At 41.9% G+C, this 16,508-nt stretch overlaps 1 protein-coding gene across 2 annotated transcripts in view; it reads right to left on the bottom strand.

Annotated features, from left to right (window-relative positions):
* Positions 1-13,764: 13,764 nt before the first annotated feature.
* PTDSS1 (phosphatidylserine synthase 1) overlaps positions 13,765-16,508 on the bottom strand; it is a 28,525-nt gene continuing 25,781 nt past the window's right edge. The window contains exon 13 of one of the 2 annotated variants that reach the window (XM_059864188.1): positions 13,765-16,236. In XM_059864188.1, the coding sequence (XP_059720171.1) occupies positions 16,124-16,236 (113 nt within the window). In that variant the 3' untranslated portion in view covers positions 13,765-16,123. The remainder of the gene's footprint in view (positions 16,237-16,508) is intronic. The other variant, XM_059864198.1, reaches the window with a different exon arrangement.

Genomic DNA, 16,508 nt, shown 5'->3' with positions numbered 1-16,508 from the left:
GTAATTTGTGTAAATTTGTAAAAAAGCCAAAGTAAACACATTAAAGAAATTGCTCATATATCTGAGGCTAGAAGTGGGGTAATAAAAATAGAAATTATGTACATAGGACCTATTGTGGTATAGAAACTTAACCTCAACATATTGATTGAGGCAGTTCTTTTCCCTGAATTAATATATGCCTACAAGTGAGTATTTGTTTTAGGGAAGTTAAATAGAAAGGCCATGAATAAATATAAAGGCTGAGATGAAATAGCCATCTGGACTACATTAGCCCAAACTGCATAATTGAAGCAAAGAGAGCATACATCCTTTGATCCTGTCACGAACAACTGAAATGAAAGTCAATTGGCAATTCCTCTTATCTAATCATTGGAGAAGAGTTTGCAGCACATGTGAGTGAGAAGGACCACTGGAGAGATCCAGCTGGGGCCACCTCTGCAGCAGGAGGACCCAGGTACACAGCCACAGGTGTCCTCATGTATGGTGCTACATCAGGGCCAGAACTTCAGTGCAAGCCTAGCTAGGCTTATGTTTAAACTGCTAAATCTGCGTGTCCAGCCTTAGCATCTCTGCAGTTTCCACACAATTAGCAGCGGAACCATATGGCAGGGCAAGCTTGAGCTTGGCTTCGTGCAGCTGGAAGAGGTGGGGTGGCTTTGCAGTGCCCCATTCAGCCATGGTGGGGACACCCACCATCTTTGAGGTGCACAGATGCACTTAACTCCAAGGTGAAGGAGGAGACAGAATTGAGGTCTTTGAATAGGATTTGTAAACTACTGCTGAAATACCAGCCAACTCCTGAATGAGCTATAAACTGATCAGAAACTGCCTCAGTAAGCTCTGCTTCCCTGAGCACCTCCTTGCCAAGCCATGAACAGCCCATCAGGAGGGCTCTGACTCCTGGCCCCTTGGTCAAAGATGTCCTGTTTGTCAGGGCTGCAAGTACCCCTGGTCCTAGACCAACAGTGTCATGCTGGCAGATGTCTAGAGTCTAAGCCATCAGAGCATAAGAAACTTTTCACTGCTGCAGATGGTTTGAGGGGACTGAATGGGGGGACAGTGAGGGGCAGGGGGCTGGTAATCAGGGCACAGCAGGGGGCCACGAGGCAGAGCCACCTGCTCAAGAGCCAGGCAGGAGTAAGATGCCTGTTGAATTGGTGATGGACAGCACACTGCGTGAGTGAGGAGACGGCGGTGCTTGGGAAAGCAAAGCTGGCTGAAGGCAGCTTCTGATTAGTTTTTTGCTTACTCAGGAGCTGGCTGGGATTTCAACAGCTGGTTCGACCACAGTGAACCAAACTGTCTCCTAGCAGAGCCCTGTCTGGAAAGGGGGAAGAAGAAATTTAGTTGAATCCAAGGAAATAATTTTTCAAGATCCTGTTGTCAACTGCCAGCTTCTTGAATAGCTTTTCCATTTCTCCTCTGCTCCTCAGTTCTGTGCCTGTGGTTAACGTGTTGGGTTTGTAAACAGGCAGAATGTAAAGTCAGCCCTTCTGTGCTGAGAACAACAGCTCTGTGGCCAACAGCATAATATTGTCTAATAATATTTCTTCATTATTTTCACAGAGCAAGGGAAATGATATGCAGTTTTTCACACACACATATATGGACACACCTATATATATATATATATATATATATATATATATGTATTTTTGACATTACAACATGAAATATTAATGTGGAGAGTTTTTCCATTATTTCCCGAGCTCAAGCAGAAATTACTTAGATGGGTTTGTCTGACTGGCATTATGTAGAAAATGTTATAGTTTCAAAAGGATTGAGATGATAATTCCAGAACTAAATGAAAAAAAAAAAAAAAAAAAAAAAAAAAAAAAAAAAACCAAACCAGTCTGCTGATTTTGAGAGTGGGAAAGTTTTAAAAGTTAAATTTTCAAATCCTTGAAAAACTCTTCATTGAGTAACTCCCAGACTGAGACAGACCCCGTCCAACTAGCTCTGTTACGCAGTGGCAAGACTGCCTGAATAATTGAGAGATGTGTTAGATATGGCTCTCTTCGTGCTATCAAAAATTGTGTAATGGGTCCTGTGACATACTAGTCATGATGGATGTTCTTTGGTAACAGCCACCAGTCAAGTGGATGTGTGTGCTCTCTTCCAGCTAGTTAGGAAAGTCTGTGTGCCAGGCTGTTATATCCAGAGTACAGACCCAGCAGTACAGAAAAGGCAGCTGAAAAAATACACTGTGCATTAGAATAACAGCTCTGAGTCCTGTCAGCTCCCTTATTTAAATCCAATCTCCAAGGTGGAAAATAAGATGAAAAAAGTTTTCTGTCCGGGACTGTATCACCCACTATTCTGTCCATCCTCTCACTGGAGGATATCTTCCCTTTGTTCTCAGCAGTTTGGATGAACACTTTTTTTTTTTTTTGGCATTTCCATTTCACCATATTAAATGAGTAAAACTTGCAGAAGAGTTCAGAAGAAAAGAGGATTCCCCATATCCCAGGCACTCACTCTTTCCCACGCAGCATGGCCACCCTCCTGCACTGTCCATCTGCCAAGTAAAATTCAACATCTTGGAGACAAATGGCAAGGGGGAAGATTTTTCATGAGAAATGGTGAGTTTTCAGAGCAAATACTATATTAATATTTGTCAGGAACAAAAAGTACCATTTATAGCCACGTGTGGCTGAATATAAATGAGTTTGCACAGCTGAGTTAACTTTAACCCTGCTGGGGAGGAAGAGATTTAGCTTTACTGGAAAACCCCACATCAGATTTCTCCAGCCACAACCCCATGCATTCCTATACTGGCCCTTTTGGTCACACCACTGCAACATGCCAGCAGCCTGAAAGATTTGTAAATGAAACACCATACTCCAGGACCAGGGGAAAGAAATACAATTGGAGGTTTTTTTCCGCCCCATAGAATCCAAGCCCAAAGGCATTTGCAAACCTACCAGGAAAGCCCTCAGTGCTCTTACTTATCCAGACTTCATTGTGGTTCCGTGAAGTCTGAAAATGAAGTCAGGGTGACCCATCTGAAACAGGAAGGATGAAGTCAGAGGGCGAGGCAAACAAACACAATTGCTACCTTTTGTCCCATTTCCAAGTCAGTCTCTCAAGGTCTACAGTTTCTCATCTAGAGATGCAGCTTCAAGTCCCTGCTCTGACCCAGCTCTTCCCATAGATGTCCTGATAGAGCTGGCTGGTTTCTTGGCCTGCTCTAGCACTCACAGCACCTCTGTCCTCCCTGAGGTAGCCAGCTCTGTTGCTTGGTCAACAAGACCTTGTTTCACTCGTGCAGCCTCCCACTCAAGCCTGCTTTGGGGCTCCCTGGTAGGACTCTCCATTGCTGATGTGGAGCTGTGTGTGCAGGCTGGAGAGAGGATGTCTGCATGTGACAGTGGCTGCCTCCATGCCCTGTGGGGAAGCCCAGAGGAGACCAGGGGTCTCTTTGATGAGGGTTGAGCTCTGCCACTTTCTTCATCATTTGTCAAGGAACAGCTGGAGATACTCAGGACACACTGTGATTAGCTGATGTGGACTCACTATCAGTCAAACACAGGCTGCCAGAGGAAAGATTAGGGATAGAAAAGAAGGGGAAAACAATATATCTGGGATTTGTCCTCTTTCCACCCCATGCATGTTGCCTGAGTTGAGTTTCAAGGCCTTGTAGATGTGCCTGGCTGGCAGCTGAGAGCAGGAGCAGCAGGTGGGCTGTGACATCCTGCAGTGCTGGGGGCGTGCAAGCTCCAGAGCAGAGCAGGACAAGAGGTCCCAAGCTTTCCAGGCTTGGCTCTGGCTGGGCCCACTCAGGAGGGCAGGAGCTGCACTACAAACACTACTGTGTTTGTGTGGCTGTAGGCTGGGGGAGCTGATGCAGTCATCCCTGTTGAGCTGGTAGGTCTGATGTTGCTGGAGATACCGAGCTGTGACACCAGTCAAGTGTCACAGGCACCAGATGACAACCTTGCATTAAGAAACTTAGGTCTCTCTGTGAGAAACAGGTTTAAAAGAGAACATCTTCAGGATAGTACATCTTCTAGCTCATCCTTTGAATCAAAACTAGTCAATTGTGGGTGTGAATCGGTAACCTGAGCAAGTTGGCCTTAGAATTCAAATGGATGGATGGATGGATGGATGGATGGATGGATGGATGGATGGATGGATGGATGGATGGATCCACCTTTGATAAAACTGCCCTGGCCTTGGTGGCCTTGTACTAGATCAGCAGCTGTCCACATCTGGTTCCTGCTTGCTGACAGCTGGAAAGGCTGAAACAGCCTGTGATTCACCTAAGAGTTGGCCTGGATGATCCTTGTGGGTCACTTCCAACTCAGAATATCTATGATTCTGTGATGAAGGAGCTTCTCCAGATTTTTAATCTGTCCAAGGCCACTTCAACATCAACCAATTTCTTAAAGTACATCCAGTCCCTGGAGGGAAGGTGGAGCCCTGGACTCGGCAGGGGAGCTGGCAGGCACATGTTTAGTCCTTGATCCCTAAGCAAGAGAATAAATACAGGACAGGACAGAAAAGTTTTCCACAGGAAAAGGAAAAAGGGAGGGGGAAGAGTCAACTTGCACACATTTTTATATCGAGATGAACTTGTCAGGAGCCATGAAACCAACACTTCACTAAGAAAGCACAAGCCATGAAGGGCTCATTTGCTGACAGGCTCCGTCTCCTGTGGCTGTTGAACTCGAGACCTACAGAGAGGTGAAGCACAATCATTTATATTGTTCAAAAAACCACTGGGCTTTATCACAGCCTGCCACAGGAGTACAGACACCTACAGATCTGGGAGTGTAGCTCAGATCAATGGCAAGACTAGAAAGGAGGGAAAACTTCCCTGGGGGTATTGAAAGCAAAACAGCCCCTCAATCTTCAAAGGCAGCTTAGCAAGAGAAACAGATCCCACAAGCTGATTTCTGCAGGCACTGCTTATCTTTTCCAGTGCTGGAGGTTTCACACTTTAAAGACTCACTTCCTCTACAGTGCTCACACAACATCAGTATAATATTATTTCCCCCTCCTCTCTGGTGTCAGTCATTATCTTCCAGTCTCCCATATGTCTTATTCAGATCACAAACACTGTTTGTGGGCTCTTCTGCAGAGTCACCCCTTCACATGGACAAATAACAAATAACTGCAAATCATTCCCAAGGTTTGTTTTCCCAGTGCTGCCAGATTTTTTCAAGACATTTTATAAAAATCAAGCAAAATGACTTGTCCTGACCCATGGGCAGCAATTCCTGTAGCTCATGGCAAGGGAGCTGTAGCTGCAGCCTGCCATTCTCTCCTCTCCCACTCCATCCACTAAGGTCTCTCTCTGTCTGTCCTGCTGTGGTCTGTCAACCCACAGCCCCTGGCTTTTGGGCAGTCAGGAGTCTGGCAGAGGTGGCATGGGAAACCAGGCAAAAATCCTGCTCTTCATCCCTTCACAGGCATCCATGAAAATGGTACAGATAGTAGTCCTGATACGTTCCTTGTTTTCAAAATGCTGTCATGGTCTGGGAATGCACAGCTCTACATCTTTCTAAGTCATCCTTCCTTTAAAGAAAGTTGAAAGCCTGCTGTTTTGCATGTCATGTGCAGAGACAAGCAGAACAGGCTGGGTCCTCTGCAGAAAAAGGACAACACAGGAAAATTAGTAACATTTGGGGTGATTTTACCCAACCAATTAAGAACTGTAGTTCTGACAAAAGATAAATTGCCAGTAACTGAAGATGGCATAACAAAGAGAACCTGAAATATCCTATATTAGCATGTATATTAGCTCAGTACATTATCTAATTTCTGTTTTTCTGTCTTTGGTCCCTGCCTATCCACAGCACTGCTACATGCAATAATAAAATGTTTTCTAAATAAAGCTCCAAGCCCAAAGATCCCACTCTGGGTAAATCAGCAGAAGTAAACAAGCAAGCAGCAAACTGGAGCTAATTATATATCTGCCAGCAGCCTTGCTTTTAAGCACCTTACAGGTGAACATTTTAATTACTTAATGTGCTCTATTGTTCTTGAATTAGATATAAGAAAAATAACATTGATCCAATCCTTTTCTTATTTTTACACACTGGAGTTGGAAGGCAAGTGGCTTTGTAAGGGGATTATGCATGCGTTAATCCTCTTTAGCTATGATAAAGTTCTCCGCTTCCTTGTGAGGTTGTTTAACCCTCTTCTAACAGCTGAAGGAAGCTGGAGAAGATGAGTTACTGCTTGGGAAAGTCGAAAGCAGAAAGAAATAAATGTTTGTTTCTTGTCTTTTGCCACGCTGAATATTGCTTATCATACTAGTAGGAATACAGCCTCAAATTTAGCAGGTCCTGTAAGAAAGCAGGTGAATGTCATTCCAGCATGGAACCCTTAGTTTCCTTTTTTATGCTGCAATGGGCTCAGAGTATCAGCAGTATCCCAAAAGCTCACTGTCAGGAAGAGGGGTAACATGCAATCCCCATCTCATCAGATGGAATTATCCATTGCTGAAGTACAGTATTCCTGCATCTAGCAAACAGCATCCTGTGAGGACCGATGGGGAAAACAGATGGATGCCTCAAACCAATGGAGCACTGGGAGCATGTACCTGGACTCATCCCTTGTAATTTGGGTGCTTGCAGGAGGTGATGCATTGTGAAGAAGGGTGGTGTAGCTACATACCTACTCTCAGCAGTGAAAGCTCCTTTGGAGGTCACCTGCAACTCCAGAGAATGATTAAACCATCTACAACCTCCCTTGCTCTTTGAAGGTGCCTAAAGAATATTTTTCACTGGCAAGGAAGCCTATGGGGACTCTGCACCTAATTAAGGCTCTTCTGTCAAATGTCTTAAGTGGAGATGAAGCCAAGCATCCCATCCTGCTGCTGGGAGAGGCTAACTGCTGCATGACAGAAAGTGACATGGCTGCTGAGGGAGAAGAGTGAAAAGTCATTGTTAGGGGAGCAGAACAGAGGCTGATCCAGACTCAAACCTGAAGCCTTGTGGGACCATATTAGGTGGAAGGATAGAGATGAGCCAGGAACCCAGCTCAGAAACAAAGGCTTTATTTTAGTTCCTTCTTCTTTTCACTTTAAAATGGCTGTTATCCTCTTAGCAAGTTCAAATAGTAATTAGTCCTTAACGAAAGATCTCTAATGTTTCAAGGCAGAAGAGCATGGCTGATGGAAACAAACACCAGGGTCCGGCAGGCTCAAGAACAGTATTTAAAAAGCAGAAATTGAAACTTTTTAACCAGTTTTAATTGAAACTTGGTACACTTGGGTTATTATCTCTTTCATTCTTGCAAAATGGGAAAACAAACAGGGAAAATGCTTTTGTGCAAAGATCAGCTCACTCAGCAATTGCAATAAAGGCAAAACCAAAACCATGAGGGCCTTAAGGTCCTGGTGTTAGAGGCAAGCCTTTACCAAACCATCCACAAATTACAGTTTCTTGATGCAGGAAGGCATTGCATGCCTGGGCAAAAAAACCCACAGCAAACAGGTTTCTCTGGAGTTGTCCACCCAAGAACTGTGCACAGCACTGCAGGTGGGGTCTCACCAGAGCTCAGCAGAGGGGCTGAATCCCCTCCCTTGCCCTGCTGGCCATGCTGCTTTGGATGCAGCCCAGGACACATCGGGGCTGGGAGCACACATTGCTTGGTCATGTCCAGTTTTTCACCCACCAGAACCCCCAAGTCCTCCACAGGGCCCTCAATGAGTTATCCCAGCTTGTATGCAGGATCTTCTACTTTGCCCTATGTGTGTTGATCCACCTTTAGCAAACCCTAATTTTACATCAACAGCCAAGGTATTGGTCATGAAAGCTCATTGGAAAAGGTAGGTAAACTGAAGTAAGCCAGTGAAACAAAAGAAATGAGGATCAGAATATAAGACTGGAGGGGGTATCACCTTGCTCCTGTTCTATCTTACATTACATTTTTATTTTTAAGGACTAAGAGATGTGGATAATATTCTTGAAGTTACTACACAAGCCCTTTATTAGGAAGTCCCATGGTAATTTTCAGATAACAGCAAGGAACCCAAAGGTCTGGGATTTTACTCTTCTCTTTGTCTTCAGCTTCCTGAGGAAATGTAGACAAGTGACTTAGCCTTTGTCCCCATTTCTATTCTTTAACGTGAACTTACTGGCCACTCCCCCCATCAAGTTTGCAATGACCTATGCATTGTTCCAAAGAGATTTCTTCAACATGGAAGTGGTAGAAGAAAAAAAACTCTACAGCATGAAAGGTCATTACTGGTAATCATGTTACCATCCCTGTGAGAAGCACTGCGACTGAATGAACAGTGTGTGCTGCCGAAACCCAAAGTCACCAAGTGGAACATTTCACCCTGAGATATTTTGGGATGTTTAGAGAGCATGTCCCCATGAAATTGCAATTCAGCTCTATCTGGTTTCTCCACCCCAACCTCTGTCCTGCTATTCCAGATGCATTTCCAATGTGGGCAAATGGAATGCATAGATGTGGATTTGGGAGCCAAATATGGCAAAGTCAGCAAAAGGGCAGAAATAAAAGTATTTAAAATGTTATAAGCATCATTTTGCATCACCTTACAGCACATAAATAAGAAAAAACACAAACCTAAATGTCTCAGCTAATATAATAAAAGGTCTTGGTTTTCTTCCAGGTTATTTATTGGATTAATGGAAAAATATGACTCTTAGCAATATTTTTCACTGTATTCTTTTTCCTTTCTATTAAGTACTGAAGTCAGGCTACAACAAAAACCAATACAGGCTTACCTATATTAGTGGCTTCCCTATGCAGAACCAGATGAGAAGAGCAAGGACACTGTTTCCTCCTGCAAGGAATTATGGCTGCAATTTCTTCTTCCAGCTGACCATATAAAAGTAAAATGATTTTCTTCTCCAATGGGCATCTCAGAGTTAATAGATAGAAGTCATTGTAATTGGTACAAGTTGGGTGCCTTGTTGAGGTTTGTGACCAGGATTTTCCAAAACTTTAGAAAAAATGACACTTAAAGGAGAAATGGGAATTCTTTGCAAATGGTACGAAGTTTTGAATGCTTGCTGATAAATACTGAGTCATCCAAAACTCTGAGCCTCATAAACACACAAAGCAATAACAATCTGCACCCAGTAGCTTCCCTCTCCCAAAGAGATTGGCAGGGATGAGGGACAGGCTCATCTGAGCAAGAAGATAAATTCACAACTCCATGGCTACAGGCACAAACTCAAGGGAATGGGCAGCACTGGAGATCATGCCCTGGTTCAGCTGAGCTCCTGGGAGCAAAAACCAAACCACCTTTTCAAACAGCAGTCATCCTATCCCTCCCAGTGCCCTACACAAAGCCCAGTGGGAATAGGAGGAAAGCCATAAGAACCCTGCACAGAGCTTCATCCCAAACATCCTCGGGAGAAAGTAGTGCTCCCTTCAAATCAGCAAGGTACTCAGACAAGAAATTGGTAGTCTGTGTATGGTGGAAACCAGAAGAGAAGTCTACTGGTCTTGCTCTCCAAAGCCTAGAGCTATCATTTAATGCTTTAAATAAAAGTCTTCTCAAAGCTACTAATTTGATTTTATTTTGCTTTGGTTATTCTGCAGCAAGTTTGACAACAGGGGCACTCTGCAGGACTGTGCTCATGGCACTTGTAATTAAAGTCAATGGGAGTTATGAAATCTTTAAAACCGAGCCTGGGTGGCTCAAGCCAGTAGCCCAAAATTAGAAGCAACATTGGAAAATGCAGGTCATACCCTTTGTGTGTTTGTGTTGCAGCATCACCTAGGGGCTGCAACTGAGATCAATGCCTACTGCTCCTGGAGCTTCCAGTGGTACAGACAGACTTGGTTGCTTCCAAATGCTCAGGTGTGCTGTAGTCTTTGTCACAGAGACTGTACTGAACCAGGCTCTGAGCACTTTGATGAGACAGTTCATCTGGTAGATTTATATGTACACATACAAATGCACACAACTATTTTATGCATTGTTTTTTGAGCAAGAATCACTAAAATACTGAACTGGAGGGCACAGCAGTTGTAGAACATACTTTGGATCACAGCCACAGGAATGCTGCTGCTGTAAATTCCCCTACTCTAAAAACATTAAATAAGCCATCCAGTTATTTCATGATCATCTGAAAACAGATCCTCAAAAACGATGAAAATTGAACCCATGTGTATCCTTAGTATAGTCTGGCACTCACATTGTTGCTGATTATAGGAATTCAATGTTTATAATTTGCATTCTTTCCCACACTTGCCTTTTTTTTTTCTGCATTGAAGTAAAAACTCGCTTGGTCTTACCATAATATAATTTAGACTGTTGAGGGCAAGACAGCTCCTTTGTGAGAAAAACAAAATCCAAGCATGAGAGACCAATTCTTGTCTTTCACTGAGAAATAGGAGAAGATAAAGTCCAAATTAAAGACACGGGAAGGAGCTGGAAATAAAAATTAACACCTTAAATTTATAAAGTTTTTAAGATAATCATGACTTGGACTCAGAGTACAAAGGAATTTGGTACATTTTGCTGAGCAGCTGCCCAAAGTGAACAGACAGGTCACAAACATACAACAGGAGACTTGTGCAGGATCCACTCTTTGTGATGTTCTTCAGATGGATAGCATAATTGAAAAAAGCAACAGCAGATCTAGAATCATCCAGAAACAAACAAACCAAACCAAACCAAAGTACTTTCTCCAGACCAAACTGGGTTCCTAGAGTCACCCTCATGGTTTATGCACACAGCCCTTACGTACAGGCAGGTTACTGGCTTTACTGGTACAATAGAAAACATGAGCAAGCCTGAAAGCCTATGTATTATCTCCACACTGCCAATGGAAAGCCCTCTGGCCCTCTGGCCCCAGCTGTGCTGACATGTCTGAAAGGTGTGTCACTTAGTCCAAAAAAAACTGGAAGCTGCAGAGCCTGACTAGCAGCTGGCTTCAGGGGGGGCTCATGCAAATGAAAGCAGCACAGAGGAAGGCACCTGAGGTGCACCTGCAGCCACAGCACTGACAGATGAGTGAACAGACATAAAGGTAATAGACAATGTATCCTACTGGGCATTAGCCAGGAATCTGGTTGTCCTTGTACTTTTTAGCCCACTGTATGAAGAGCTTATGGTTTTCTAGTTCCACTTTCTTTGAGTAATATGTAAGTGCCCAATTCCTGACCAGCCACGCTAAAGCAAAAGTGAGTAACATGGGCAGGATGTTTGTCCAAAACACAATTCCACTCAACTGGGAAACTGCACCTTGAGGGAACTACATTAATTTGCTGAATTAGGACTAGGGCCCTCCATGGCTCCAGAGAAGAAAACTGTGGTGTGGATAAGAAGGCGTATCACATCTGCAGACAGAGGGAGCCAGAGTACTGCAGGAGGTATTTTGAGAATCCAAGCAGGTCAGAAAGCTCTAGTTAAACGTAACTGTGTGTTCCTTAGAGTGCTCCAGCACATACCAGAGGGAACAGGAGGCTCAGGAGAGTCATGCTTAGGCCCATGCATACATTAACAGGACAGAGTTGAATGTGAACAGACACTGAATCAGGCACACCAACACGTGTTTCAATCACGCTACCAGCTTTTGGCTCCAGCCTCTAGTCTGCACCAAATCATATGATCTTAATAGTGTGCAAGTTGTGCCACAGGGTGACTGAGCACAAATGAAGCCACTAGGCCCATCTGACGCTGCTGGTGAAGCTCCATCCTCAACAGCAACTGCCAAGACATAAACCAAAGATTGATCGTTCAAATGCAGTAGAGCTCCATGCTTATAAAGGAGCACATTTTTGAAGTGTTGCTTCTTATACAAAGTTTCTTCCACTGTTCCAATTTTTTCCCAGTATTTTTAATGATTTAATGAAGAATGAAAAGATAAACACCCTCCCCTCCCCCTTCTCTAATGTAATAAGCAGTGTTCTGAGAGAGGTGGCTCCTATAAATTTTTTAATCAGGTATTTTCCCACCCTTCAGAAGAGGTTTACAAACTGAACACTTGACTTTTAGCCATTCTTCCTACACTATGAACAAGCTTAAGTCCTCAAGTTAGGCTATCCCTAACTCTACTACAACCTCAGAACGTATGGCCTCTCTGTAAACCAGAATTCTAAAATGGTAAGTCATGTTGAAGGAAAGTCCTTCCCAGCAAATCAGAAAGTTCCAGTATTCTATGCCTGCATAGAGAAGGAACTGAAGAAGAAAAGGAAAGCTATGCTGCTTTACAAACTACACATCTGGCTCTGAAGAGCAATCAACAGCTGACAATAGGTCTTAGGTGTAACAGAACAGGAAACTGCTGTTGTGGGAACTGTCAGCAGTGGAAGCCAAAGCAAAGTGATTTAGGCACTCATTGGCACCTTTGTACTGGCTGCTTACTTGGTGACAGCCTGTCCTGCAGTCCTTGTACAGAAGGCCTCGTTTCTTCTTTAAAAGTCTGTCATGAGACCATCTTGCAACTCAGCTCTCCCATCCAACAATAAGTAAAACCCAAAAAGAACAGGTAAGACAAGAACTGATCCTGTACACTAGAAAAACTTCAGAAGGGATAATGTAACTGTTCTTGTTATCAGATCTGCTGCTCCAAAATAATAAATTACAGCAAAACCTTAGAGTGCACTGTAGGCTGCTCAGGAACCACTGCATTTGTCAAAATTCATTTACTTACAATAAAACATAAGATCTTCTAAAGGCAGTATGTCAATTTCCTATGCCTTACAGGTACAAACACACATACCAGTGACATGGGTTGATTTACACAATTATTGCAAAATAATACAATACTTTGCAATCAATACAGAGCAATTCTATTAAAAAATTATTAAATATGTGGTAACATCTGTGTCCTCTTGTGATAACAAAGTAAAAAAAAAATTAAGTTAAGTTTAAACAGCTGGAATATCAAATGATGATTTTCACAGAAAAGTAACAAAAGAATTGGTGGATACCACGCTCAAAATATTTAATAGCATGTGTGTATGATCTCTGCAGCAACCTTAATACTGAATTCAGTACTCAAGATGAGCTCTGGTTCATTGTATAAATCTATTTTAAAACTCTCCATTTTTATTTAATCTACTACTTAAAGTTCTTGCCACTACCCTCTGCTTACACCACGCTGCCTCAAATTAGCCTCCCTTCAATGACTGACATTGATGGACAGCCTCTGGAGGGCCAGTTCCAATCTCTGCACAGCAGCACTCGAGATCACTGGAGGACAGAGAAAGGAAAGAACATCAGAAGCAGGGAAGCAGGAATGAGAGGCTGTGGCAGAACAAGTAGTTTAAAACAGGACAGCACATCCATGACTGTTACAAAACACTGTTCAAGCAGCAGAACTCACACATGGATGCTTGTTGCTAAACAGCTCAGTGATTTGCCATTTATAGGTGTTACACACATACAGAATTCAGCAACAGCACAGTAGCTGATAAAAATGAGATCACTAATTTTACAGCAGTGATCAAAAAGCACCTTTCCAATGCCTTCCAGTGCAAAGCTCACATCCAAAGTGATGGGCTGAAAATACAGTTTTCAGTCAGTGGAGGACTTGTTAGAACACATGTGAATTCCAGCCAGAACTGCTGATAGAGGAGACAAAGTGCCATTTACCAAGCAGCACTTGAAGAGTTCACTCAAGTTTCCCCTTTCTCTAGCAATCTCTCTTTTAAAGTAAAGAAATAAAAAAACCCAAAAACATAAGCAAAAAAAAAAACCCCAAAAAAACCCCTAAACACTCCCAAAACAAATAACAAAAAACCCAAACTACCAACACCCTCCCAACCTCCCCCCCAAATGAAACACCACACAACAACCAAAAAAAACCCAACCAAACACAAAAATTTAAAGTAAAAAGACTTAATTGGAAATAATTTAAATGTGTTGTCAAACAACATTTTTTCAGGACAAAGCTGTTGTGTACAGAAGTCAGCTTCCATCAAAATGACACTTCAATATTTCTCTTTCCAGTATTTTTAGGGTGCAGTTCAGGAATGTGAGCACCAGGCCTACATTTACAAAACATGTGCTTGTCCCCAAGGCAGGTAGATGTTGTACTTCAGCATCTGTTTACACACGTAAGCTTTGTATACATAGTTGGTGTGTATACCCCTTGCAAGTACAAAACAGGCTCTCACACTGGAAAACCACAGTACTTAAAAGATCTAAACCATTAGATTTCAAATCTCTTGCTTTGGTATTGAATCAATAGAAAATTTACAATGCCATTCTTCAGTCTTACACAGACTGAGTTTTTAACCAAGGAAATAAAAGAAATAATAAGTCTCAGTATCCAAAGAAATCTACAAATACATTCATCAATATGTAGTACATTACAGATACAAAGGCAATATATGGAATTGCTATAGTATGAATGAAAACCAAGTAGTTATAGGAGAGCCTGAAAGTCTTCCTAACATATTTTTTCATGTAACATTAAATGTCACTGTGGCAATGATGATACAGCAGCTTCTACTACATAACTTTCCAAGCTGTACACTCCATGTTTGATTGAAATGCAGGGTAAGAAATTAAAGGCCTCTGAAGAGCTCAGCAGCAACACTTAAGTGCATTGAAAACATTGATAATCTGTGGCACATAGGAATTGATGGATTACACAGGATACTTTCTTCTATTTACAGTATCATACACTTGTATAAAAGTCTCTGCTGCATTTTTTCTTTAGTACCTAGCCTGTGGCAAATCACAGTAACATTAGTCAAAGAAAAAGCAAATCCTATTTTCTCATAAAGACTAAGTAACTAATGGGTATTACTTATCCTTGCTAAAGCTACCTACCCCTCTGAATGCCTTGAATCCCAAAATTTAATTGGCACTAAAACATTTTGATAACTTAATACAGAAACTGATTGCTCATGATTGCTTACCTCTTGACTTAATCATTACATTCACTGCTGGAGAATTATCCACTTTGCTAGATGTCACAATTAATACATTAAAAAAACCCAAAAGAACACCCAGACAAAAAGTAAATCCCCCCTCTCAAAAAAAAAAAAACAACAAAAAACCAAAAACAACAAACAACCTGCAAGAAAGAAAAGAAAGAGACTTTGCTTTTGAGTATCTGAAGCATGATAGGAAACACCAAAGCAATGGGGTCTATCACATCATGCTGCCTCTCAGACACCAAACACTATTGCAAGTCTTCACAAATAATTGTGTTTACGGAGATAGTAAGCAACTCAGCTTCAGCAAAAAACTGCCTTATCACCAAGCTCAGTAGGGCATCTGAGCCTTCAAAGCAGTTTCTGGTATCTGTCTGAAGACAATAGGATTTCTGGGTCCAGCTAGGATGGAAGCAAATAGAAGGAAGTAGGAAGAAACATTGCACACAATGTGGCATAGATGAAAAAAAGACATATTTACACTTGAAAATGCAAAAAACACTACAGTAGAGGAGGAAAAACAATGAAATAACATGATCTTTGTCACTGAGGACAGGAGGCATGGCCCTCTACTATGAAGCAGATTTTTATATATGTATTTTAAAAACTTTAAAAAATTGAATATGTATGACTCAAGCAGGAGGACAATGTAGAACAAAAAAAGTCTCTGTGTTTGAAAATCAATTTCACATCCTTTACAAGAAACCTGGACCCATTTCCTTCCTGGTAAAACCCTGACATAAGGCCTAAAGAGCCTTTAAATAAAAGCAAGCAATATGAAATTTTTAAATACTTACTACCAGTTGCATGGCAAAGTTTTGTTGTGAGACTGAGAAAGAAGGGCAGAGCTGCTTTTAGTCAAAGGGTTGCATACTCTTCTAGAAAACAACACAATAAACCAAACCAAAAAATAATTCAATCAACTACACTAACTCACTATCAGTTTACTAACCTTTGGGTTGAAGTCCTCAACTAATTATTAAAAATGGCCTTGCAACACCTGAACACAAAACAGGGAGTACCTGCTATGATAAAATGACATTTTTTGCCAGTATACCCCTCATGAACTCTCGATGCCACCCACTGAAGAAAAACTAGATTTATATCAGTGCATGGCAAGTGTCATCAGGCAACGATCTGCACTACACTGGTGGCTCCGCCTTCATCATCCTTCTCTTCAACACCTCCTTTTTTAAACTTTAATTTAAAAATCGATCTTCCATTTGGTAATTCAGAGCCAGGTCTGATCTTCTCTGTCACTTCTGGGCACACTGTAGGATGTCTTTAAATACCATTCTTATTTCTTGCCAATTCCATTTGATACTTTTGATTTGGAGTGTCGATTCCGCCTTCTAGATGAATGGCTTTCGCTATTGACTGAATGTTTTGGTGGACTATTGTCAGCACCTGCTGAGAAAGAAATATTTATTTAATACATATAGATATTTATTTAGTTGACATTATCAAGCTCCTATCCAAAAGGCATTAAGGCTTTTTAGAGCCACAGTGTTAACGGCATGGATTATTTCAGGCAAATACAAATTGCTTGATACTTGTACTCCATCTAGTGGCCTAGTTTTTTTAAATCAATTCTTAAGACTCCTGTAAAATTCCTCCCTCCCCCCCCTCCAAAAAAAAGAAAATAAAAATTCAAAGTTTGCTATAGCAGAGTACAGTGGTGA

This window comes from Haemorhous mexicanus, chromosome 1 (genome assembly GCF_027477595.1).
Source record: "Haemorhous mexicanus isolate bHaeMex1 chromosome 1, bHaeMex1.pri, whole genome shotgun sequence".
Taxonomy (NCBI): Eukaryota; Metazoa; Chordata; class Aves; order Passeriformes; family Fringillidae; genus Haemorhous; species Haemorhous mexicanus.
Note: the sequence above shows the minus strand (reverse complement) of the source record. Positions and strands in the feature narration are given on the sequence as shown.